General features: G+C 40.6%; 2 protein-coding genes across 4 annotated transcripts; one reads left to right on the top strand and one right to left on the bottom strand.

The window, feature by feature from the left end:
• Positions 1 to 675: 675 nt before the first annotated feature.
• On the bottom strand, positions 676 to 11,703 carry ruvbl1 (RuvB-like AAA ATPase 1). The gene is made up of 11 exons (XM_047347743.1): positions 11,408 to 11,703; positions 8,825 to 8,911; positions 8,576 to 8,708; positions 6,603 to 6,754; positions 6,237 to 6,326; positions 4,613 to 4,762; positions 4,464 to 4,527; positions 4,180 to 4,378; positions 3,999 to 4,101; positions 3,839 to 3,930; positions 676 to 1,043 (listed from the first exon to the last, which is right to left on the bottom strand). Exons 1-11 carry the CDS (start codon positions 11,546 to 11,548, stop codon positions 884 to 886), a joined length of 1,371 nt encoding a protein of 456 aa, XP_047203699.1. The 5' UTR covers positions 11,549 to 11,703; the 3' UTR covers positions 676 to 883.
• A 143-nt stretch (positions 11,704 to 11,846) lies between these two features.
• Positions 11,847 to 25,242, top strand: eefsec (eukaryotic elongation factor, selenocysteine-tRNA-specific). Of its 3 annotated transcripts, none has more exons than XM_047347738.1 (7): positions 11,847 to 12,545; positions 15,155 to 15,362; positions 15,479 to 15,575; positions 17,541 to 17,705; positions 18,688 to 19,311; positions 22,597 to 22,753; positions 24,570 to 25,242. In XM_047347738.1, exons 1-7 carry the CDS (start codon positions 12,242 to 12,244, stop codon positions 24,749 to 24,751), a joined length of 1,737 nt encoding a protein of 578 aa, XP_047203694.1. In that variant the 5' UTR covers positions 11,847 to 12,241; the 3' UTR covers positions 24,752 to 25,242. The 3 variants fall into 3 exon arrangements, with proteins under 3 accessions (XP_047203694.1, XP_047203697.1, XP_047203698.1); XM_047347742.1 differs by lacking the exon at positions 11,847 to 12,545 and adding an exon at positions 14,560 to 14,756; XM_047347741.1 differs by lacking the exon at positions 17,541 to 17,705.
• Positions 25,243 to 25,891: the final 649 nt, after the last annotated feature.

Raw genomic sequence — 25,891 nt, 5'->3', positions numbered from 1 at the left:
GGTGAATGTTATTTTCTGTATACCCATTTGCTGACCTATGAAGATCAACACACATTTGGTTATTTTGAATAGCATGTTCTGCTGTCTTTCCCATTGTGAGCACAATGGGCTTCTGTGTCTACTTATCTTTATACCTCAGTAAAACAGGAAGCCGTGGATTACCATTTAAAAGCTCATCGACACTGATAAAATGCTTCAGCAGTGTTTGTATAAAAGGAATAGTTATGGGAGCCAGTAAGGGTGGAAAAGTTGATTTTATAAAGAACATTTATTTCTTAATGTTGGATTTCTTTTACCTTCTGAATAAATAAACTCTAATTAAAAGTTACAATTTAGTTTTTCTGTCATATTTGATTACTGCAATAGAAGATAGAAGGGTGCTGTACCACACTAAATAGTACCGATCAACTCATTTTAGTTCAATATATTTCACATTTTACCAAGATACTTTCATCTGAATTTTAACAGTCAGACTGAAGTTTAAAACTGGAATTGTAGCTTCTTTATCAATACATTAACAACCAACAGCTTTACACTAATGGCACAGTAACAAACTGCTAAATTATTTGAAGAGTATTATGCCACATTATAAAACATGCAGGACTGTTTTTAGAGTAAAAGTGTAAAAATCTAATACACCAGACATGAAGAAGAAAACAGTCACTGTAAACATTGTAACATAGACATTTTCTCATTTTATTCCAAAAAAGTCAACAAAAAATATTAAACTCTAAATCCATTAGAACAGAATTACTACAGTAAAGACATGGAGGAGGAAATGTGATAAGGAGCAACACTGGATGCACAGCTCAAAATGCAACGAAGCAAACAACAACAGAAAGAGGAAGCGAACATCTGCGTTGCAGAAAAGCTGAATGGAGTTTTATTTCATGAACTTGTGGTGCTGGTCTTGGAGGATTTTGGCTGAAGACTTGGCGTCGTAGAACAACTCATTAATCTCCTCGACCTGCTCCCTCTCCACGGTGTCTTTTCCCTGAACGCGGCCCAGCAAGCTGGCTGGTGTTAGCAGCTGTACTGCATACCTGAGAGGAAATGGGAAATATAAGCAGCGAGGCAAACATCTCCATTTATCATAGGAGAACATTATATTGATTTGCATATAACCAAACATTTTATTAGTTTTTAAAGCCATTTCTACCTGTGGTTTGATTTCAAATAATACTTAATCCATCAAATAATGATAATGTTTATCTTTGGAAACAGATAGGACAAACATTTTCTGCTAATGGACCATTAAAAAGGAGCAATTTATAGCTTTGCAAATCTCTTGGGCTGCTAAAATGATAAAAAAAAACACCCAAAACACCTTCTGAGCAGTGCAGGCAACTAACTTTACCACCACAAAGCTCTTAAAGTTATACCCAACCTTTCCCCTTAGTAATACATTGACACCATGCACTAGGAATGCAAATAAATAATACACTTAAATTTAACTGTCTAATAATGCTTTATTAGGTTCAAATTTGTTTCATTGGTTTAACTGATAATGTCCGCTTTCCCTGTCTTTAAATGATAGTTATACATCTCACTGTTTATGAGGGACTAAAATGTTTCACATATTTTATTCTGTTCACCGTATTTTTTCCTGTTCAGTAACCTAATAGGTTCCTGTTTTGTTATATTTTATAAATATGTCTAGGTTTAGTAATGTGTGAGAAAACCCAACTTTTTTGTTTATTCCGTCAGTATTTAATATAACTGTATGGGAAGAAACTTGTGCCATCAGAAACTGAATTGCTCTGACTGAATTTGTATTTGTGCAATTTTAAATGAAATACATTGGTTTGAAAATGAATTTCACTAAACTGAATTTTATGGTTTGAAACTGAATTCATTTGCTTTTAAAATGTATTTCGTTGTATTAAAAAGTCAGTTTGACTACTTTCACTATCAGGTCTGTAATTCAATTTCAGTTCCAAAATTCAGTTTTTTGTGTCACACATCCAGGTCCTTGAGGTTAGCCACATATTAATCGATTTACGTTTCACATCAGGTTAAACTTCCTTTATGGCATGTTGAGCTGGAACAGTGCAGCATTTATGAGCTTGGTGGATGTCAATCACCAAGTCAAATGAGCGTCTATAAGAAGCATCATGTAAACAAATGATGGTCAAACAGCAACACTTATGCTACCTGTAGCTATTAGCTAAACATGCCAGATTAGCATAGTGTGTCATCGGTGTTATGTCGGTCTGCGTTTCTCTTGCCCTTACCTCAGCGTAACGTCTGTTGCCTAGCAACCGTGTTAGCGTGAAGTGCAGAGCGATGAAGGCGAACAAATGGAGCCTGAAGGTTAATAACGCTGTCTCTACTGTAAATAACTTTTTATTTACCCTTTTACATATTGCTGATGGCTTATAATGCTGTTTTGTTATTGTTTTATGATCTTGTTCATTATTCAGCAATTTAAAATGTTGAAAATATTTTTTGTGTTCATAGATATAAAAATCTAACACTAGATAAAATACATTGATGACAAATACCATTTGTTTAATTTATTTGTAAAGCTTTAAACAACTTAAACACTAACATATTAACTTTAGGAACAAAGTTTAAATCAGTTTATTTGCAGAGCATTATAATAATAATAATTATAAATAAACCAAACATTAATATTAGATTTCATCTGACTGACTTATATCTGTTTACCTTCCATCCATTGGGGAAACTCAGCAGGATTTTGAAAACAATGTGCCGGGAGTCAGCTGTTCTCTGGGGGTTTAGCGCAACTCAACCACCCAGTCAGCTGACAGCTGGCGAGGCGAGCTGGCTGCTGGGGCAGCGGACGAACACATCGGCGCATTTGTCCAATTAAATGATATCTTGATAAACTGATCAGATATTTTAGGTTTACACATCTACATTCTTGTTTAAAAACATAGTAAAAGTTCAGTTGTTTCACAGAATGTGCAATATATCCAATTTTATTCACAACTTTCCTCTCTCCTCCGGCCTTTGCTACTTCCGTTTGAATAATCTACTTCGACCCGCAATGAATCATGGGATATGGTGGGACACGGAGGATACACCGGACCCATCTTTCAAATCTGGGGATTAGGACGCATTTGTTGGAACCTTGGAGATTGGACAGCATTCGTTGACTCATCCAGGACGTTATCGGCCTACAAATGCGTCCTTCAAAAGAATGCAGTCCTGAATTTGGACACAACAATAGTGAATGACATCCGTAAATCAGTAAATCTGTGTTTGATTAATCTGTGGCTTCAAGGACCCGGATGTGGGACACAAAAAACTGAATTTTGGAACTGAAATTGAATTTCAGACCTGAATGCATTCATTTCAAATTACACAAATACAGATTCAGTCTGAGCAATTCAAATTCAGTTTCAGATGGCACAAGTTTCTTCCCATACAAACTGGCACAGAAAACGGTGAAAATATAGAGATGTGATTCTTTTTTTAAATTCTGCATATAAAATGTAGCCCTTCACATTAGGGAAAGACCCTCTCAATACAAGAGAAAACTCAGTTTTTCAGAAAATGGCCACTTATCAATTATTTGTTAGTCAATCAATAAGATAAATTACCTTCAGATTAACCCAATAATCGATAACTTGCACCCCTACTATGCTCCTATTATATCATTCATGCATATTTTTCAGGCCAAAAAAGTAAATTCTGGAAACAGTATCTTCCATACTCGGTTTTCTTTTTATTAGAAAACACAAAAATTCCAGCCTTTTCCAGCCTGTTTATGAACTCGGCCGTTAGATCTTTAAATAAAAAAATAAAACTAACCACAGACAGAGTGTATTAAACCTTCAGATCTGCTTGGAAACATCCAGAATGTATCTACCTGAGGGTTGTTTTGGTGCCGATCTCTGCTAGATGTGTGATGGCCTCCTCGCTGATGCCAATCCCCTCGGTCTGAGCACGGATCTTGATGATCTAAAAACCGCAGCCTTTTTAGCCACACGTAACAACAAGCCATGCACCAGAGATCCTGGCAGACTCACCTGTTTAATCTCCTGTGGCGTGTACAGCATGGTGCGGATTATCATGACCCTGTCCAGTAAGTCCAGTGGGATCCCGTGTGGAGAGCTAATGTCCTCTGTCCCCCTGAAAAACAACATCACATTGTTTTAACACTGAAACTTTATCTTTTCTTTCTAAGCAAATGCACATCCCGGCTCTCACCTTATCAAACATTTTCCTCTGTTGGATGCAAACACCACAATCGGGGCGATGCTGCTTTCCAGAGCACGGTGGAGATAGGTGAAACACTCGATGTCGAGCATGTGCACCTCGTCAACAAACAGCACCCCCGGTACGAGCTCGGCCACGCCCTGGTCGATGTAGCGGTTCACCACCTTGTTGATCTCAGCGCGAAGTTTATCTGAGGTGGGAAAAGAACGGCAGACAGTGTAGGATAGTCAACTTGGGACATTCAGATCCTGGGAGTCGAGGGGTTCTTGTAGTACCTGTGATTTCTGTCTTTTTGGGCTTCATCAGCTGTCCCATCATAGAGAGAATGTCCTGACCTCCCTGGGGTGAGACAATTTATGCTTACCGATCTTTCTTAAAATGAATATATACATTATGTTTCAGGTTTGTAAATCAGTTTATGCACCTGTGGCCGGGCATTTGCAACATCCAGATCATGCAGTGTGACATCTTGGACTATCTCCTTCTTCTTGTGGACATCACCTTTGGGAAGTGGGACGTACTCCTCTGCCTCAAGGTCGAACTCTGTTGCAAAGGTGTCACAGCGGCCTTGTCTCTGTAGAGACAATGATAAACAACTCTTAACGAATGTCTCATCTTACTAGAGAAGCAGAGCTGAAGGACTGAGAGCAGGTGTGTGATCCTGCTGCCAGCTCATCGCAGAGAGAAAGCTTTTGGCTGAAGGATCAAACGGGTCATGAGACTGCTGTCAACAGAAACAAATGTGCCACCCAGCCCTCCGACTACAGCCAACCCGAGCCCCACCAGCCCACCTGCAGCGATTAAAAGAACAGTCATCACAGCCTATCAGCGCAGGCCACAAGCCCCACTGTGCTGAGAGAGATGTAAAGATAAGACAGAGAATGAAGGGCTGCAGGAATGAGAGGTTCATGCAGGACTGCAGCAGAGCTTCATGCTGGGCGGAGAGAGATGAAAGCATAATGCCACCACGAAGGCCAGAAGAGGATGGGACAAAAAAAAAACTCAACTTTGGCCTCAGAAAGAAATTCTGTTTTCTTGTGACATTTACACATTTACTGTTTTTGCTTTGAAGCATTCCTTATTTCCTTGTTGACAAACGGGCTTCATTTGGCTGGAAATGACAAAAGTATCTGGTATAACAGCAAACAAAGTGCTGCGGATACTCATAATAGATTCTACCATTTATTTGTTCCCGCAAAACTCCTGCAATCATTTTAATAACCACAGAATGAGCATCTGTATGCAAATACACTGTTATAGTTCTTAGAGGAAAAAAAAAAACCAGATTTCTACTAAAGAACTACTTCAGTATAGAGCCTTATTGTCTTTCTGCTCTGAGTTCGCTGCAAACATGAACTCTAGATAGTGAGCCACCTAGAGCTGCAGATATTTAAAAAAGTGTATCTCCATTCCAACGACATAGGAATGGATGCGGGTACAGCTGCTCTAAAAGCAGAATTACAACACAGCTTCTTCAGTTTTAGCAAAACATCTTCATTCGTCGTAAACATTTTCTGCTGCTAAAAACAAAAATACCAACAAAAATATATAGACATAAGCATAAGTGCTTTGGTCTATAATGCTATAAGACAACAATGTGCTGACCATCAATTTTCCATATGTTGTAAAACCCTAATTGATATGAAAATGAAGTGTTGTGGCAGTGCAGTGGATCTATGACTGATCAACATCCTCAGTCAGGGATCCTACAAATGTTTCATGGATAATTTTCAAACTTCTCCTGTCAAACAACATGCAGTAAAATACATTTTTATTAGTCATTACTTAGAAGATGAAAAAAAATTGTAATCGGCAGGTCAGGGTAAAGACTGCAAAGGAAACTGGAAATCGGCATCGGTCAAGCTTAGCCTTTTTTTGTCTTTACAGGCATTGATAGAAGAAGACAATGTTTATTCAAAGAAAATCATTAAAGAGAGGAAGACAGAGTGTTCGCTTTTTAACTACAGCTCATGCAGTCAGAACCCAAACTCACACCTTTTGAATTCTGAAACAAAATAATTTCTGTTTTGCAATAAATAAATAAATACCTTGACAGCACCACTGTTAGCTTCGATGTAGATGACGTCCCCCACTTCGACACGCTCTTTCTGAAGACTCTCATAAATGCTGGGGTCCAACTAGAGAAAACACAAAAGTACCTTTAAGGTCAACACTATATTACACAAACTATCCTTTAAAATGAGCACAATTGCTCCCAAAAATATTAATCTGACCCCTACAAGTAAAGCTCAGGAGAATTCATGTCATTTACTTTACACAATTATAAAAACTACTTCTTTTATTTATCTGTGTATAATAACTTTCACATTTTGTTGCATGAAACACTTTGCGTCTAAAGATTCTTTACTAACGATAGAAGACAAACAGATAAAGTTTAAATCCCTAAATCTGACCTTGAGCTGCTTGGTGCCTTTGGCTGTTTTCAGACCGATGATGACGTGGCTGATGGTTTTTCCGTAGCCACCCATAGGATTCTCCGTCTCACATGGGGTCAGCTCTGTCACCTCCCCTTCATACACCTCCTTTGTTTCTTTGATGCGTAGACCTGAACGTACACACACACACAGACACACTTCATAACGAGGATCAATCAGGTCTTTATATTCCTGTGTCAGCTAAGCCGTCACATCTTTCAGACTGCTGAATAATGTCTTTTATTACAGGAAAGAACGTGTGTGTGCCAGGGAAATGCCAGAGCATCAGTGTAACATGATCACACCTCTTTCACACAGGCTGTGGATCTGAGTATGAGCAGCACACAGGTGCCTGGTCGACCATGTTGAGGCTCAGAGAGCTGTGCTTGAAGCAGGGACTGTGTTGCAGAGCTGATACTGACAAGGTGATGACAAACGTCAGATGAACTCCACCCCACAAGTTTCTGCAAAATAGCTTCTAGGGCTGCAGCGAATGTGCCGTTGACCAACTCTGTCTCTATTCAAGCTCCGTGTCCTCGCCAGTGAACAGGTAACATCATCAGTCAGACTAACCCTTCCCTGTAAATCTACGATCAAGTGTTAGCTAACGACAGCAGCGTCAAGCTGCTCCAATGATACCTCCTTGCTTTAGAGAAACCCTTTATACTTTCCTTTGCAAAAGTATAGGTACCATACATTTAGTCATGTTTAAACTACAAACTCCAATCTACGTTATGAGGATTTTACGTCATAGATTTTATGTGATAGACTCACACAAAGTTGTGTAAAACTGTGATGTGGAAGGGAAAGAAAGTATGATTAAAAAAAAAATAAAAAATCTAAAAAGTGTGGCAAACAATTGTATTTAGTCAATTTGCCCATTATTGGTCTTGAAACTGCTTTGCTCCAAACACTCCATTCTAACTCTAGCGGTGTGTTTGAGGAAGAAAGCATCCCCATTATCTTGTACCCCCAGAGTTTTGCTTGTAAGCTGAACGTTCAGCTTGCTTTCCAGGACCAGAGCACCTTCTGTTTTATGGCTTGTGGCAAACTGCAAACATGACTTCTCATGGATTTGTGGAGGGGACGGCTAATAGCTGTCCTGCATACAGATTCTCCCAGCTGGTCTGTGGATCTAGCCTGGTCGGTTTAGGTGAATGGCCATGTCTTGGTAGGTATATGGTTGTATCATACCTTCTCCATTCCAAAATGGAAAGGGTATCACAATACCCTGTGAGATCAACAATATAAAATATTGTTTTAATACCTGACATTGCTTTACACTTCTCCACAGCTTATTGGTTTTACTTACGGGTATCAGAGTAAAGGGGACTAAGTACAAGTGCACAACACTCTTTTCAAACAGTGTGTCTAGTGATGTTAAAGCAATAGAAAGGGATGGATTGTGTTTTTGCATTGCTTTTATCGAGAAAAAAAAAAACACCTCCATAATAGTGTTCTATTTTTTCCTACTGCCAGGATCTGAGTCATCTTAAAGTGATAAAAAAGGAAAATATGAGACTTTTTTGCAAAAAATACTGAGTATTTTACACCAGTAAGTTTACACTGCATGCAAATGTGGCCCAAATCTGATTTTTTGGGGGTCAAGTGACCAGGACAGACATTTTAGAACAAGTGTGAACGCTCATATCTGGCTCATATCTGACTTTTTCAAGTCACATTTCTTTAGAAAAAGAACTTAACACCTATTTCTCTGTGTTTACTGTTGTGCCGTGCTTGACGACGCTCTTCTTGTTCTTATGCGCATGCAGGTCAGTTTGGAGCTGCAACATTTTCAGAGTAATGTGAACGACCACACACAAAAAAAAAATCAGATTCTTGAAAAAAAATCGGATTTGAGCATTAAGACCTGTAGTCTGAACGTAGCCTAATTGTGTCGGTGTGTAAATAGCACAGAATTAATGAAATACAAAGAGTTTAGGGAAACTTACCAATCGCCCTCCTAAAATTCTCCATAAGTACTTCTGTTTTTTTAATTTCAGATGAGTACACTTCACTGCCAACCATGGGACAGAAAGGCACCTTGTTTCCCAACTCCTGCGCCATAGCCAAAGCGAGGGCAGTCTGAAGGTTGGGAAGCAGAAATGAGAGGCCAGAAAAACAATCATCATTCAAGTTAAAACTCGTAGTTGATAAACTTGTACTTGTATCTCAACACTTTGGAAAAAAAATACACAAACCTTCCCTGTTCCTGGAGGTCCTGCCAACACAACTGCTCTTCCTGCCATCTTTTTTGAGCGGATCATCTCAACAATGATCCCACAGGCCTGAGGAATAAGAAAAATCATAGCCTGATAAAACTAATAAATAAAATGAAACGATGTTTTATTTTTCATGGACAACATGCAATAAGAGGAGGGGGGTTACTTTCATGGTTATAATCAAATAATTCAAAGAAATAAAGCAACAAAAACAAAAATATCTGATTTCTTGTTTTTTGTGATGAACTAATCGGACTTTAATGGACCAAAACTACAGGCCCTTCTCAAAATATTAGCATATTGTGATAAAGTTCATTATTTTCCATAATGTAATGATGAAAATTTAACATTCATATATTTTAGATTCATTGCACACTAACTGAAATATTTCAGGTCTTTTATTGTCTTAATACGGATGATTTTGGCATACAGCTCATGAAAACCCAAAATTCCTATCTCACAAAATTAGCATATCATTAAAAGGATCTCTAAACAAGCTATGAACCTAATCATCTGAATCAACGAGTTAACTCTAAACACCTGAAAAAGATTCCTGAGGCCTTTAAAACTCCCAGCCTGGTTCATCACTCAAAACCCCAATCATGGGTAAGACTGCCGACCTGACTGCTGTCCAGAAGGCCACTATTGACACCCTCAAGCAAGAGGGTAAGACACAGAAAGAAATTTCTGAACAAATAGGCTGTTCCCAGAGTGCTGTATCAAAGCACCTCAGTGGGAAGTCTGTAGGAAGGAAAAAGTGTGGCAGAAAACGCTGCACAACGAGAAGAGGTGACCGGACCCTGAGGAAGATTGTGGAGAAGGGCCGATTCCAGACCTTGGGGGACCTGCGGAAGCAGTGGACTGAGTCTGAAGTAGAAACATCCAGAGCCACCGTGCACAGGCGTGTGCAGGAAATGGGCTACAGGTGCCGCATTCCCCAGGTCAAGCCACTTTTGAACCAGAAACAGCGGCAGAAGCGCCTGACCTGGGCTACAGAGAAGCAGCACTGGACTGTTGCTCAGTGGTCCAAAGTACTTTTTTCAGATGAAAGCAAATTCTGCATGTCATTCGGAAATCAAGGTGCCAGAGTCTGGAGGAAGACTGGGGAGAAGGAAATGCCAAAATGCCAGAAGTCCAGTGTCAAGTACCCACAGTCAGTGATGGTCTGGGGTGCCGTGTCAGCTGCTGGTGTTGGTCCACTGTGTTTTATCAAGGGCAGGGTCAATGCAGCTAGCTATCAGGAGATTTTGGAGCACTTCATGCTTCCATCTGCTGAAAAGCTTTATGGAGATGAAGATTTCATTTTTCATCACGACCTGGCACCTGCTCACAGTGCCAAAACCACTGGTAAATGGTTTACTGACCATGGTATCACTGTGCTCAATTGGCCTGCCAACTCTCCTGACCTGAACCCCATAGAGAATCTGTGGGATATTGTGAAGAGAACGTTGAGAGACTCAAGACCCAACACTCTGGATGAGCTAAAGGCCGCTATCGAAGCATCCTGGGCCTCCATAAGACCTCAGCAGTGCCACAGGCTGATTGCCTCCATGCCACGCCGCATTGAAGCAGTCATTTCTGCTAAAGGATTCCCGACCAAGTATTGAGTGCATAACTGTACATGATTATTTGAAAGTTGACGTTTTTTGTATTAAAAACACATTTCTTTTATTGGTCGGATGAAATATGCTAATTTTGTGAGATAGAAATTTTGGGTTTTCATGAGTTGTATGCCAAAATCATCCGTATTAAGACAATAAAAGACCTGAAATATTTCAGTTAGTGTGCAATGAATCTAAAATATATGAATGTTAAATTTTCATCATGACATTATGGAAAATAATGAACTTTATCACAATATGCTAATATTTTGAGAAGGACTTGTAATTCTCAGTTTTTGGTTGTCGGTTGTGATTTTATAAAAGACATAAACAAATTTGTGCAAACATTGACTATAAAAATGTGCCCATGGTTCTTTGACATGGGTAGTAGTTTAAAATCTATCAAAACGTAAACGATTAGAATAACATTCCCATGCATGCTCCTAACTTTTATCAGTTTTTTCTAAAAATAAGACATCAAAAATATGACATCAAATACAGTTTAATGAGGCGTCTTGAAACCAAAACAATGTGAGTGTTTGGCTTATTGTACTCCTTATGTAACTATATATGTAGGTCTTACAGATAGAAGACCTCCATCATTACTACCATGTATAACAATAATATTCTTTTTGTATGTTATCTACGTCTCCATGTGGCATATAACATGAGTATAACATGTCCACTTTGCGCCTTACGTGTTCAAATGCAGAGGAAATTTTTCAAATATCGTACAAACATGGGTTTATTATAATTATTCAATTGTATTTTATAAACAGATTAAACCTTATCCTCACTTCATGACTTTGAAAATAAAAAGCGACAAATAGGTGCTAACCACGTTAGCATGTGGTGAACTTCATGGCCTGGGCTGAGCTAAATCCTACTTACAACACAAATCTTAATTAACATTGTTCATGCACAGATGAATGATAACAATGTAGTGAAACATGAATAGTACCTCTCTTGCAGTCTCCTGGCCAACCAATCCACATGCTGCCTGTTTAGCATTCCCGGCCTCGTCTAGCCCCAGTCCTTTAACGTGACTGTGTGCGGCGATCCTTTGAGTTTTCGTGTTACTTTTTACTTCCTCTATCTTCATAGCTGTTTTATTTATGTTTAATGTAGATATCACTAGTTTCCTTTAGGGCTGATAAAATGCCGGCTTTCTGTTTAATTCTTTCAAACTGCCGTAGTCGGAGCCGAAACACAAAACACAGGGAAATCGGTTTCCATGTGGGTTACTAGGGAAAATGAGCGGAAGGGCTGCCCAAAGTTCCCGCCCACTGAGCCATATTTGAAAAATGATTGGATCACGTGAAAACATGTGAAAATATAATTGGCTGAAAATAAATGGTAAAAGCGCAGAACCCTTCCATTTGGAGTTTATGTTTCCGTGTGTGTTTCGTTTGGTTTGTCGTAGTGAAACAACCTGAAACTTGTCAAAATTTAATTACGCGTTTTACAGTGCATGGATAAAATAATAGGGATGCTTCAATGGCCATATATTAATATTTTGCTATAATTTAAGTGTCACTATGTGAGAATTATTAGTTCTTTTTAATTTTTTTAATTTGTAAAATAGGTTCCGCTTTAGCTTGTTTTCCGAGGATGACGTTCATTGATATCTGCAAAGACGTTTCTCTCAGTTGTAAAGTCGTTTGTAGCGAGCTACATTAATTAACGGCAGAAAGATTAGTAGGAAAAACTAACGCGGGGTGGTGAGTTCATGGTCCAACCTAGAGTGAAGGAAAACACGCCTGTTCGATAACATCAACTTAACTCTGTGGAGAAAATGACGGAGTCACCTAACAGTCGGGCTAAAACTCTGAACTTTAACGTCGGGGTGCTCGGACATGTGGACAGTGGGAAGACGTCGCTGGCCAGAGCGCTGAGCAGCACAGCCTCCACGGCCGCCTTCGACAAGAACCCGCAGTCCCGTGAGAGGGGCATCACGCTGGACCTGGGCTTCTCTTCCTTCACCGTGGATTGTCCTGATCACCTGCGGGACAGCGGGGGGCAGCAGCCCTATGACAGCCTGCAGTTCACCCTGGTGGACTGTCCCGGACACGCCTCTCTGATTCGGACCATCATTGGAGGTCAGCTCTAATGTTAAAGAGCGCAGAAGGCTCTGGGTGTTTTTTTTTTGGACCATATATCAGTTTCTATGTTTTTTATGTTTTGACCTCTTGTTTTAAATATAATTTTTTTTTTTACATTTATCTTGCAGTCGCTGTTCTTGTCTTGTTCATGACCCTCCGTTTGGGGCCCCACATAACTAAACACTCTTTTAATCCCCCAGTGAAGCCCATTAGAAAAAAAGACACTTTTTAGTGTAGAGCTCACCAGACTCGTTATAAATTTGTGAAATATTAAAAGAAAGAAATAAAATATTTAAAGCATCTATAATCAGTCTAGAATATTTCAATCCAGGTGATTAAAGTTGGTTCTATGTGCAGGAAACCCCAAATCATCCAGAACACTACATTTTGTCTGGATTCAAACATGGAGGTATCTAGTGGAGGTTTGGCCACACTTAATATGTACAATTTCTAATTAGAAATGGTCAAATGCGCTCCAAACCCATTGACAACACATAGCGATTTAATTTGGCATTGAATCATACACTTGGAATGAGATGACCATATCAGCATCATTTTGTTGTGCACGGGTTGTACACGTAGAACAGGAGGGCACCTGTTCCTATTGAACGCAACTCAGACTCTGTGTCTACCTGTGACACCTTTCTGGAGAGGGGAATCGTCCGAGCTTCTGCTGGCAACAACTTAATGCTCACCCTCTACTGATGATCCACTTGGCCCTGTCTTTTAGTGTTTAACCCTTTCTCTCTCCTAGACATGGAAATTGCCTGAGCTTTTACTGTAACTAATTATATGTGCTCTCTTTCAGACTCTAACCTTGAAAACTGGCTCAGAGTTTATCTGTTCTTTCTTTCTAGGTGAAACGACTAAAGGAGCTACATCCATTAACATTTACTTCTCCTTCCCATAGAAAGGACTCCTGGATCAGTGCTTCTTTGTTCTCTTTGTGTCTCTGCTCTGTTCTCTCAAACCCCCAGTCGGTTGTGGCAGATGGCCGCTCACACTGAGCCTGGTTCTGCTGGAGGTTTCTTCTGTTAAAAGGGAGTCTTTTCCTCTCAACTGTCGCTACATGCATGCTCAGTATGAGGGATTGCTGCAAAGTCAACGCCAGTGACTGTCCACTGTCTCTACATGCTCATCCAGGAGGAGGGAATGCTGCAAGTTACTGACTGGATGCAATCTGCTGGGTTTCCTTAGACAGAAAAACGTTTTATCCAATTTGAATAAATAACTGAATCTGACTGCACTGTTCAATGGTTAGGATTAATTGGAATGTATGTACCTGACTTTTGTGAAGTGGCTTGAGACAACATGTGTTGTGAATTGGCGCTATATAAATAAAACTGAATTGAATTGAATTGACAACATGCAAAAAAGCCACATAAAACCCTATTAAGTGTGCAACTGAAACATGGCTTTTGTTAATCAATATGTATGTTTGTTTTTCCTCTCAGTGCCTCTGTGGTTAGCCTCACTGTGCAGAGATCCATATTGCTCATATCAAAAACTCCTATGAATGCTTTTGTTGCCATGATATAACCATTGTTGCTGCTATGGCAGCAACAATGGAATAGAAACTGTAGACCCCTTCCTAGCGACACTTTTTACACTGCTTGTAGATGGACAGATCAACACGCACAGACAAGGAATCAGTGGGTCCCAGCGGTCATGCAAAAAGCCTAATGCCTATTAGGCATATCATTATGACCTTTGACAGGTGAAGTGACTAACTCAAATGATCTCTTTATTATTGCACTTGTATTTGGGTGGGATGTCTAACAAAGCAAGAGTTGAAGCTTTAGAAGGAGGAAAGTGGGCATGGGTAAAATCTGAGCAAATTTGACAAGTGCCAAATTGTGATGGCTTGAAGACTGGGTCAGAGCATTTCCAAAACTGCAGGATGTTTCTGCAATAAGTAGGAACACAGCTGGATTTAATTTAATTTATCCAGCTGGGGGCGCAATCCCTCTCCATATAAACCGAACTGAAAGACTCACTGGCTTGGATTGTTGTGTGAGTGCAGACAGTTAAAGTGGCAGCTCAAAGTGAATCACTAAGTTCATGTTTGGAACTGTTTGAACTTCTGTGTGAACTGTGTGAATGTGTGTTCATTGTGTATATGATCAACGCCTCTACCGCGTGTCCCGATGCAGATTGCTGTAAATTACAGCTGTGAGACTCATCCTGCAGATCTGAGTGTAGTTTGAGGTATGTATTAAATGTCCTGTTTGGTCCCAAGCGGGACACACGCAGGAAAGAGAACAGAGCCAAGTAGAAGAAGAGAGAAGTGGAAAGCACAGAAAAGAAAGTCCACTATAGTCAGGAAAATACAACTAAGTTAGCTGCAGCTCTAGTTTCATCCTTCTAGCTCATTGTTCTTACTTTGCCTTCATGTACCCCTCCACCTTTAATTTCTTGTCCTGTTCTGTAGTTGTTTTCGGATGCCTTGCTCCATTTTTGTTGGAATTGTTGTATTCAGCTTCATGCTTGTAATTTTTACCTCTTCTCATGGATGTGGCCCTTTTTTAAAGAGCAGGAAAGTGAAGCATGGAGTCATTCTGCTTCAACTCAATGTTCCTCATGTGTCTTATATCTTCTTTTTCCAGGTGCGCAAATCATCGACCTGATGATGCTGGTGGTGGACGTGGTGAAAGGCGTGCAGACTCAGACTGCAGAGTGTCTGCTAATAGGAGAACTGACCTGCCCCCGTATGGTCGTTGTCCTGAACAAGATCGACCTGCTGCCGCCTAACAAGAGGCAAAGTGCCATTGAGAAAATGATCAAGAGGCTACACAAAACACTGGAAAGCAGCAGGTTTGTATTGTTTTATGAAATTATGTATCTGTGTTTATGTAGACCGGATGTTTTTAAGGATAGCCTCACTGCCACATCATGAAATAATTTCAGCGTTGCTGTTTTCCGGTGAACAGATTTAAAGAATGTCCAGTGATTGCTGTGGCAGCGAAGCCTGGAGGCCCAGAGGCCCCTGAAACAGAGGAGCCACAGGGAGTGCCAGAGTTAATTGAGGTAAAGTTTGGAAACTAATTGGTGCTGCTAAAGGCCATGTGTGAGTTCTTATTAATTCAAAGATGCAATTACAATTTTCTTCGGGCTTCTTTCATTTTAATAAAGCAGACCGAGCAGTTGTTTGGCAAAGTTAGGGAAATAATGTGTCCTGTCAGAATCAACTCAGTGTTTAAAAGAGATCAACATCTTCCTACGCTTTCAAAACCCGTCGTTTATATTTATTTAGACGTGGCCCTAAGAATTTCTCCCGGAAGGACAAACTATGTAATGAAAGCTTTATGATTTCCACCCTGCATCTTTTACCCTTGAGCACAAAATTAATGGGATCTGATGTCAGGAGTCCTATGGTCTGGTCCTTAAGAGCTGGTATCCTGCCCTATCAGATGTGTCAACACACCAGATTCAAATCAAATCCAAAAGCTGCAGGACCCTGGGGGGTTACAAGCTGCAAACAGCATGTCTAACTGCAGGGTGGCTAACTGAGCCGGTAGCCTGATTTACCAGCTAATATCAACTTCATATACTTACTGTATGTTATCCCACTGTACATAAAGACAAATGGGGAAAAGGTTTAAAATGTTACACAATATCAGGAGGCTGATGTATTTGCCTGCCACAAATAGTCACCAGGTTGGACATATTTAGGAGGTTTAGGACCAGTTTGTTTGATATTGTCCTCCACTCACAATTAAAATAAGCAACAAAATGAATAAAATGAGGACTGGCCAATCATCCTAGTTAAGGTCCTCAGACTTAAAGTGGATATAAATAGGCTGCACACACTTGGTGAAATGCATTGCCTCTGTGACGTAAAAAAAAATGAGACCAAGATAAATCTTTTGAGAACTTTTTCCACATTTAATGTGACATTTAGCCTGTCTTATTTCACTGAAAAATACAATTAAAAAAGCTGCAATAGCCTGGTTGCAAAAGTGTGTACACTGTTAAACCCGTCCTTCACAGCCATCACAGACTGTTGTGATGCCATCTAATTCAACAGAAGTGTAATTTTCTTTACGTTTGCTTATTTTTTTATCCTTTTAATAAAGCCACAGCTTAGAGAGAAGCTACAATGGACCTAAAAGTAATATTATTGTCAATATTTGGAGAAAATAATGAACAACAGTGAAATTTTCTAAAACAGAACATTTTTCTGTAATTGATCAAGAGGCAAGATGGAAAGTGGTCAGTACTGCTTGTGTTCTACACGGGAGAGCAGTCTCCTGTATCCTCCATAGATGTGGACTAAGGTGTAGGGTTGAAACACTTTTCTCCCACGTCTTGCTAAAATCTCTCAAAAACTTTAATGAGAACATTTCTGGTCATTTCTGGCATACGTCAAAACCAGCAGATAACTTCCTCATACAAATCATCGACCTGACGATACTGGTGAATCTGGAATCTAAATCTGTGGGATCTCCTAAAGGGCGCTGTAATGTCCCCACACCCTAAGGGATTTGGAGAGGTTTTACAAGGGCGAATGGGCAAATAGTCCCAATTTTAAGATCTGGGATGCTGACAGACCCTTACCGAAGAAGACTGAGTGATGAAATTGAGTCAAACGTTTCAACAGAGTATGTGCAAAGGATTTGAACAGCCAGGATATTGAAGCTTTTTTAGTTTCTCCCATTTTGTCAGTTGAATCATATTGGATGTAGGTCACATTAAAGTGTGCATTTTAACAGGGCTTTATAGACTTTTTCTATCCACTGATTAACATCAAATTGAAGCTGGCTAAAATCTGGCAAACATCTTTTTAAACGGTTGCAGAATGTGAAAATAACATGTATTTGTATTTGTTCTGGTGTTATTAAAACATCCACCAATAAACACCTATAAAGCTGTGAAAAAAGACTCTTGCCTAGACTAATTTTGAGGCTAATTACTGATTGATTGTCAGTTTGTTGGTTTACTTACAAAATTATTGTAGTGCTAAAACTATTTAAACATTGTTTTTTCTCCCAGCTTTTGAAGAAACAGACGTACCTCCCTCAGAGAGACCCTAAGGGTGACCTTCTTATGGCTGTGGATCACTGCTTTTCCATCCGTGGTCAGGGAACGGTCATGACTGGGACCATCTTACAGGGGTCACTGGCCATTAACGATACGGTGGAAATCCCATTGCTAAAGGTTTGCTTTAAACGCTGAGGTCTCTGAGATTTACAAACAGGTGACCTTCCCAAGCTGTGGAAATGAACATGTGGATACATCAGAGATTCAGAAGTTAAGCTGTTTCTGCACGTATAGGTGGCTGGGTTCAGTGGATGTGGCAGTTTAATGTGAGGGAAAGATGGAGGGGAACTGGTGGTGTGCTGACTGCAAATCCAGTGTTCAATCAAGAACAGATGCAAACTTGCAGCCTGCAGTTGTCATGTCCACCTCTTGGTGGCAGCAGATAGCCTAATTGACATTTCACCCATTCCCATGCAGCCATCTGGCTGATAAATACTTTGTTTTTTTTAATTTACGGTTAAAGAAAACACGGAATAATGTCTTCTAAGCTGTTTAGATTTTAGAAAAGTTATCTTCTAAACAGAGATCTTCCAAGTTCTCATTTGTGCACCTGGGAGTTTATTTTATATATGTTTTAAATTTATTTTTATTTCTCAATCTGAGTTTTCAAATTAAATAAAATCACAGCTATAATTATTACACCAATAGGGGTCATTTAATTGGTTCAGGTTTGCATGATTGAATACCACAACTGATCCAATTGCCAGAAAAAGGAGATTGACGTCTAAAAGTTGTTTTTGTCCAGCGTATGTTGATTTTTTAATCTTTATCTTTACTGAACATATTTATTTATTTTTTTTTTTTTTTTGAAGAAATGTTTTATTAATATCTTGACAACCAGTGTCCCATTTAAAGGAAAAAACTTGTTTTTAGTTTTCAGACATGTTTTGGAGTTTGAAGTGCCTTAACATATTGGAGAATAAAGCTTTCTTACAAAATATAACCATCATATTTTTCTTTAGTTTCTGAATTTTCAAGCTTCTTTTAATATGCTGTTGTTTAATCTGTGGTCAGGTTCATGTTATGTATTGTGTTTTTTGTGTGGGGAATGTGTTTTTAGCTGTGTTATTTATTGTGTCTGTGTGCTCTCTGACATCAGGTGACCAAGAAAATAAAGTCGGTGCAGATGTTTCGGAAGCCGGTGTCGGGGGCCATGCAGGGGGACCGTGTGGGTGTGTGTGTGACACAGTTCGACCCTAAACTGCTGGAGCGCGGTTTGTTGTGCACTCCGGGGTCCCTGCGCACCATCTTCGCAGCCATCATCTCTACGAGGAAGATCGGATACTTTAAAGGTTCCCTCGCCACCCGAGCCAAGTTCCACATCACAGTGGGTCACGAGACAGTCATGGCGAAGGTGACCTTCTTTGGCCTGCCCCCCACTGATACCAAACCGAGTCCATCAGAGCCTTCCTCACTGGAAACACCTTTCACCTTTGACAGGGAGTATTTCTACCAGGACGAGTATGTTACCGGACAAAGAGAAGGGGCTTCAGGGCTGGACCCAGATCAGTGGGCTTTATTGGAGTTTGAGCGGCCCGTCACATGTCCTGCACTCTGTCTGGTGATCGGCTCCAAGCTGGACACGGATCTCCATGCCAACGCGTGTCGGTTAGCCTTCCAAGGCCGCTTGCTGCACGGGTTTGAAGATAAGAGCTACTCTGAGACGGCTCTGGCTCAACTGCGCATATACAAGACCAAACACAAGGAGGGACAGGTGGAGAGGGTGAGTGGTGGTCCAGCAATTAGCCAGTTATTTAAAATGAAATTATATCAGATCAAATCAATGTATTTATTATTTCACTGAGCACAAAAGGTTCCTCTACAGATCTGTTTGAAAATGTATTTTGTAGATAAAACACAAAAACATGCAGTACAGTCCCTTCGAAGAGCAATAATTCTTGAACTTTTTAACATTTTGTCACATTCCAACCCCATCACAATCTCAATAAAAAAGATTTAGGTTTTATTGGAAATTTTTTGTGACAGACCAACACAAAGTAGTGTATCATTGTGAAGTGGAAGGAAAATAATGCATGGTTCCAATAGGTTTTTACAACAAAAAATCTGAAAGTGTGGCATCCGTTTGTATTAAGCCCCAGTTACTCTGGCACCCTTAAATAAAATCCAGTGCAACAAATTGTCTTCAGAATTCAAGTAATTAGTAAGCGGGGTACGCCTATGTGTAGCTTAACTCCAGAAAAAAGTATGGCTGCCCATTATAATGACACGCAGTCGTCATCGCAATATCAAGGCATGCAGTATCGGAATGAAAGCGATATATCAGGCCAGTTCTAGAAAGTATTTGAGACGTTGTGATGATTGAAAACAAGATGAAACATGGAATGAAATGCGATATCGTGCAGCCATGGTATAAATTTAGATGTTCTGTGAAAGTCTCAGATGTCTGTTAGGAACAATATAACTGAACCTTTTGGGCTACATGCTGAACACCATAAAGCATGGTTGTGGCAGCGTCATGCTGTGTGGTGAGGCTTTTTTTTCAGCATAGACGATGTTCATCGGAAGACGGGTAGAGCTAAATACGGGACAATTAGGGAAGAAAACCTGTTAGAGGCTGCTGAAGGCTTGAGGCTGGGGGGAAGGTTCAGCAGGACAACAACCCTAAACATACCGATAGAGCTACAATGGAACGGTTTGGATTAAAGCATTTTTATGTGTTAGAATGAACTACACCTAAATATATCTGAGAATCTTTAACAAGACTGGAATATGGTTGTTGACGGATACTCTCCATCCAAGCTTGCTGAGCTGAGCTATTTTGCAATGAAGAATGGGCAAACATTTCAGTCTCCAGGTGCCAAAAGCTGGTTGAGACAAACACCAGAAATACTTGCTGCTATAACTGCAGTGAAAGGTATTTCTGCAAAGAATAGGCCCGGGAAGGACAAGTGTAAATGTACGCCACATTATTCTGACTTTTATTCATAATACAAAATTGTGAAAACAATACTTTCTCTTCCTTCCAGTTCACATATTTGCTCTAGCTTGTGCCGGTCCATCACAAAAAAAAACAATAAAATGCATTGAAGTTTGTGGTTGTGACAATACAAAATGTGGAAAAGCTCATGGGGTGTTGATCTTTTTGCAAAGCATCCTAAGTGCACTCTAATGACCTTCCCAGATCCCCTCACTCTCCTCTGCTCAGCCTTCTAGTTTGCCTTTTGTAGGATGTGCAGCTTTTGCTGGGCCTGTTTCAGAATCCCAGATGAAGCTTCAGAAGTCTTTACTCGAAGGAATTTCATGCTATCCACTCTCTGATGCTGAGGGTTGTGTGCTCTGGTCAGGGCCTCCCGGAAGACGATGATAATGTCCTTCACTTTGTCCGCTTTGAGCATCAGGTGATCTGTCCTCGGAGTGCTAACTCTAAATGTTGCCTCCTTCCTTGTAATCCTTCTTCTGGCTCTAGTTGTTTGGATGTTTCTCATTGTTGGTGGCACTGGAGCGTGCCTCCCAGACAGAGCCCCTGTTGTATATTCACAAACAGACACGTACGCACAAACAATCATACATATGTGGCCGGGACAAGCCGCGTTGAGGTGTGGGTGGTGCGCATACCTTAGCATGTGCTGTGACAGAGGCGTGCGTGGGTGGCCAACTGACGCCAGTCGCTCTGGTCCCGTCTAGCTGTCGGGAGGCTGGCGCTGTTTGGTCATACCTGAGTTTCACAGGAATATTCCAGGTTTGTCTGAGCATCATTCTCTCCTTCTTTGCATGCTTTAATCATTCCTGCGTGTTTGCTGTTAGATTATGTCACTAAACCTGAACGGTGTTCGTACTGCTTATGCTGCTGCTGATCATTTTCATCACGCTGTATGTTACAGTTCAGTTTCTCCTTGCAGGCCCTTGAGCAGGGTCATGAGGAGTTCAGGAGTCAAGTGTGAACTAGTTTCCTGCTTGAGCACCTCGGGCTGTTGACAGCTCCGCTCATACACTCAGGAGCAGAACAGCATGTGCGCGGGGTCAGACGGTGGTCATGTGACGTCGCATTCGCCGCTCATCCCATCTCTCAAATTGACCCAGCTATGCCTCAGGACTGAAGAATTCCCTTTCTTAAAAAGAGCACATTACTGTCATTGTTGAGATTTTACGAATCAGACGTCCTGTCAGACATGTGTGGCAACTGTAAGCTGTTTTCTTTGTATCAGCCTATCAGTCATGGTTGAAAGTCGAATGTTCAGGAATGAATCAGGGTCAGGCAGAAGAGCGAGGAAGCATTGGTGGTGCAGAGACAGAGCAGTGCCCCCAGTTATAAGATTAGTGGCGGGGTTAGATCCACTTAGAGACGGGTGATAAGAAGAATATGCAATAAAATATGCTGAACTGTGTTGAAGAAAGTCTGAGATAGCCTGGCACTTGGACCTCAAAGAATGTGGCATTAGTGAACGAACAGCATCATGAAGACCAAGGAAGACAGCAAACAGGTCAGGCAGAAGGCTGTGGAGAAGTTCAAAGCAGGTGTAAACTGATAAACCAACTACTGAGTGTGCATTCAACAAATGTGTCCTTTATGGACGTGGCAATAAGACCATAAGAAGTCCTGTTTACAGTTTGCCACAAGTCATGCAGAAGAAACAGAAAAAATAGTCAGAGGAGTCCAAAATGAAACCTTTCGGCCTAAATTATTTGGCCAAAAGGTATTTGGAAACAGCATTATGCAGTGGGAAAGGTTTTTTTCTTAAGCAGGGACCGGGAAACTGTTAAGAGTTGATGGGAAGATGATATACCTGTTAGTCTGCAAAAGACTTGTAAAAGAGAACAGTGGTTCACCTTCCAGCAAGGCAACAGCCATAAACATACAGATGAAATGGTCTAGTCAAAGTACAGCCTTAAATCCAGTTGTCTACTTGGTACAAGTTAATTAATGACTCGTTTTCCTTTCAATCCACACTTATGCACTATTCTGTGTTGATCTAGCACATAAAATCCTCAAAAACTCCCTACTTTCATTGAGAGGTTTTAGCTCATCAGATTTGTCCTTCTGTCTCAGGTGACCGATGATTACTCTGTGATCGGACGCAGTCTGTTCAAAAAGGAGACGAACCTCCAGCTCTTTGTGGGGTTGAAGGTTACTCTGTCAACAGGCGAGAGCGGAGTAATTGAGGGCGGGTTTGGACAGAGCGGGAAGTTCAAGATCCATATTCAAGGTAAGGATTTTCTACCACATCTGTTTCCAAAGTGTCAAAACTCATGTAAAATGGACTCCACCTATGACACATTGATCAGTGCTTTGAAGAACATTTAGTCCACTCTCTTCAGGTTTCCCTAAGCTCTGGGGCTCAGCAGACAGTATTCAGGATGTGGTAAGAGCAGCAGGCCTGACATCCCGAGCCACATTCCCAGCATTCCTCTGGGGATTGCCTGTGTTCCGGGGGAAGTCTGATCAGTGTTTATTTTACCTTCTGTTGCTCAAAACCCACGAACGACTCCGCACCGGGAGGGAAGAGAAAACAAAAACATTTTAGAAACAGAACCTGGCCGACATCCTCCGCTGCCTTGTTCTTGCATACTCAAACGTCTCAGATATACTTATGTGCACATACTCAGGCATGAGCATAATGCGGACATTCAGCAGCGTCTCCGTGAGGATGTCAGTTTAGGTTAAGGTATATCTGTGCAGGGCTGTGCTTCCTGCCAGTAGCCTTTTGCTTTCGGTTGAATTGTGCAGTTTTTCAGACGAATAGGTGATTGATTTTAAATGTGTCTCTGCTTTCATCTCAATGCTTCCTGTTGCAGATATCTGCTCCTGACAGTAGTGGTTTCGCTTTTGCTACTCTAGTAAGTGGATTGGGCCATGTCGCCTGCAAAATAGTGTTGATACATAACATCGTTTCATTTGTATTTATTTATATGGGACAATGCACATTATTTAACATGTTCATATTGAATTCAACCTGGCAGCGTAAATTATCTGCAGCTTGATGGTATTAAAGTTATCAGGATAAATAGCCAAACCGGGACAAAACAGCTGGGTGTCTCCCAGTGGCAGGGAGACCCAGCTAAACACAGAGGTACTGAGCCAGGTGTACCTTCAATGGAAATAAATAAAAATTCATTTTGTACTTCCTCTGAATGCACTCGTCACTTGTAAAAAATAATGAACTTGTGTCACATGTGTGAGATTACAATCAAGTTAATAGACATGCCTACATGGTGCTTACAAATTGCTAAGTCTTTTGTGAGCCACTTGGACACCATATTTCACACAAACTTAGTCTCTTCTTTCTTAGTCTGTGCTGTGCTTTGATTATGTTGGTTTTTATTACTTTTCATACAAATATAAACCAGATTTGAATATGTCAGCTTGTGGATTCGGTAGGTTTGCTGTCTGATCCAGTGACTGGTGTGAGTATAAAGATGATATAGAAAAGAAAAACCAATTACAGATTCACTAAATTCACTTTGTGTGAATACATAAATACAACATGTAGCCCTTCAAAAGGTGACCTGAAAAGCTTAACATAAACTCAGTCCGTTTACCTTAAATGATTTGTCACCGGAGGTGCAGGAGCGTTTTCCAGCACAAAGCCGACATATTCGGCTGATGGCAGATAACAGGCAGAGCGTTCTGGCTGCTTCGCAACCATAACAGCCCTCACCTTGGCCCGACGATAACAAGAGGAATGCTGGCGCCAACGTACACGGGGTCAGACAGCCTGCATGAAAAGCAGTGAGCCCAGAACATTTCTTACCTGCTGTGTGCAGAAGGGGAAGCAGATATAGCCAGTTTCAGGCCTAAGAACATGCATGAAACCAAACCTAAGGGCATATAAGGTTGAGGAGGTTGTTTTTGCATGAGCTTGGCAGTAAGGGAGAAAGGCTTTTTAGATCTGCTGCCTACATTCTGATCCACATCATTTAATAGATGTTTTTGGTGATTAAATTGAGCAAATAAAACATGGCAGATAAACGCGGTTTATCTCCACGTCTTCTCTTGATCTATCTGCTATTCTTTCTCCTCAGAGGGTCTTCGCCCCGAGACCAAGCAGCTGTTGTCCTCCACCTCCAAGAAGAAGGGGAAGAGTGGCAGCAAAGGCGTGCCGACAAGCGAAGAAGAGCCTAAAGCGGAGTCCCAACCTGTTAGCATTCACCTGCATTTCAAGAGATATGTGTTTGATCCCCATAAAAAGATGGTTCAGTCTTGACCCCTGCATGCTCCTCTGATTGGTAGAACACGGTGGAAGCAGAGAAAGAAAGCTGCTTCAGAGGTCTTGCAGTTGAGGTGAATATCAACCCTGAGAATCAGAGCTGTGCTAACTTTGATTGGTCTTTTTTTTCTGGAAGATGGAGACTCTGCAGAAACGTGGCGATCATGGAATGTTGAATGCATGTGAAAGAGTGCTTGTTTTATCTCTCTCTAAGGAGCTTGACCTAATCCAGTTTGCTCCACTACAACAAGGGAAAAAGCTGCTCTTCTCCTTCCTGTTCACGTTTCATTTAATGATCCAGAAATGCTCATCTTCACTGAACTTATCTTCTGCATAAAAAAAAAAAAAATTCTCTCCTCTCTACTTATTGATATTAATACCACTAGCAGAAATGCAGAACTCAGGTTTATCTTTGTCTTTGTGTTTACTTCCTGTATATCCGTGCATGTCGTCAGCAGGATAATTAAATGTTCCAGGTTTGTTAATCACTGGCTTTATCTTTGATTTGTTTCTCTGAATTTCTTTTTTTTCCTTCATAATTCATTTGAATGTCGGACGACTGTTTGATCAGTGATTTTTATTTTGTTAGGAATGAAATACAAAATAAAAATATGACTTTTAAAAAACAAAAATGTGACCTAATTTTTGAATGATTGTTTGAACCCAGATATTTGCTTATACCGTAAATACTCTTTTTCCGCTTTATCTGGCATTATATCCGAATAAACTTGATATTACCTTAATGTTTTGGGATCAAACCGAACAAGATCCAATATCTGGGCTTCCCATTTGTTCTTTATATGGATCCTGAAGGAAAATTAATCTCAAAAAAGCATTAATGAAGCACAACTTTCTTTATTAAAACATTTGTTCAACACCTAAAACCTTCACAATACCAATCTTCAGGCAGCATGTTAAAGCATGTTACCTACAGTGTGTAGGTAGACACTCACTTTTCTGAGTATTTGTTCATCAGATTTTGTGGATTTGGATGCTGAGAGTGGACCACACTGCTATGATGTCAACAAACTGTCCCTGTGAACAGCAGCTCTATCTCTGCAGGAATCTGTGGAAACTGGAGAAAAGGAGGAGGGAGGAGTCCCAGGAGGAAGAGGAGGACACTGGAAGAATTGTTCC

The sequence above is a fragment of the Girardinichthys multiradiatus genome, chromosome 20 (assembly GCF_021462225.1).
Source record: "Girardinichthys multiradiatus isolate DD_20200921_A chromosome 20, DD_fGirMul_XY1, whole genome shotgun sequence".
Classification (NCBI taxonomy): Eukaryota; Metazoa; Chordata; class Actinopteri; order Cyprinodontiformes; family Goodeidae; genus Girardinichthys; species Girardinichthys multiradiatus.
This window is presented reverse-complemented; position numbering and strand designations above follow the sequence as displayed.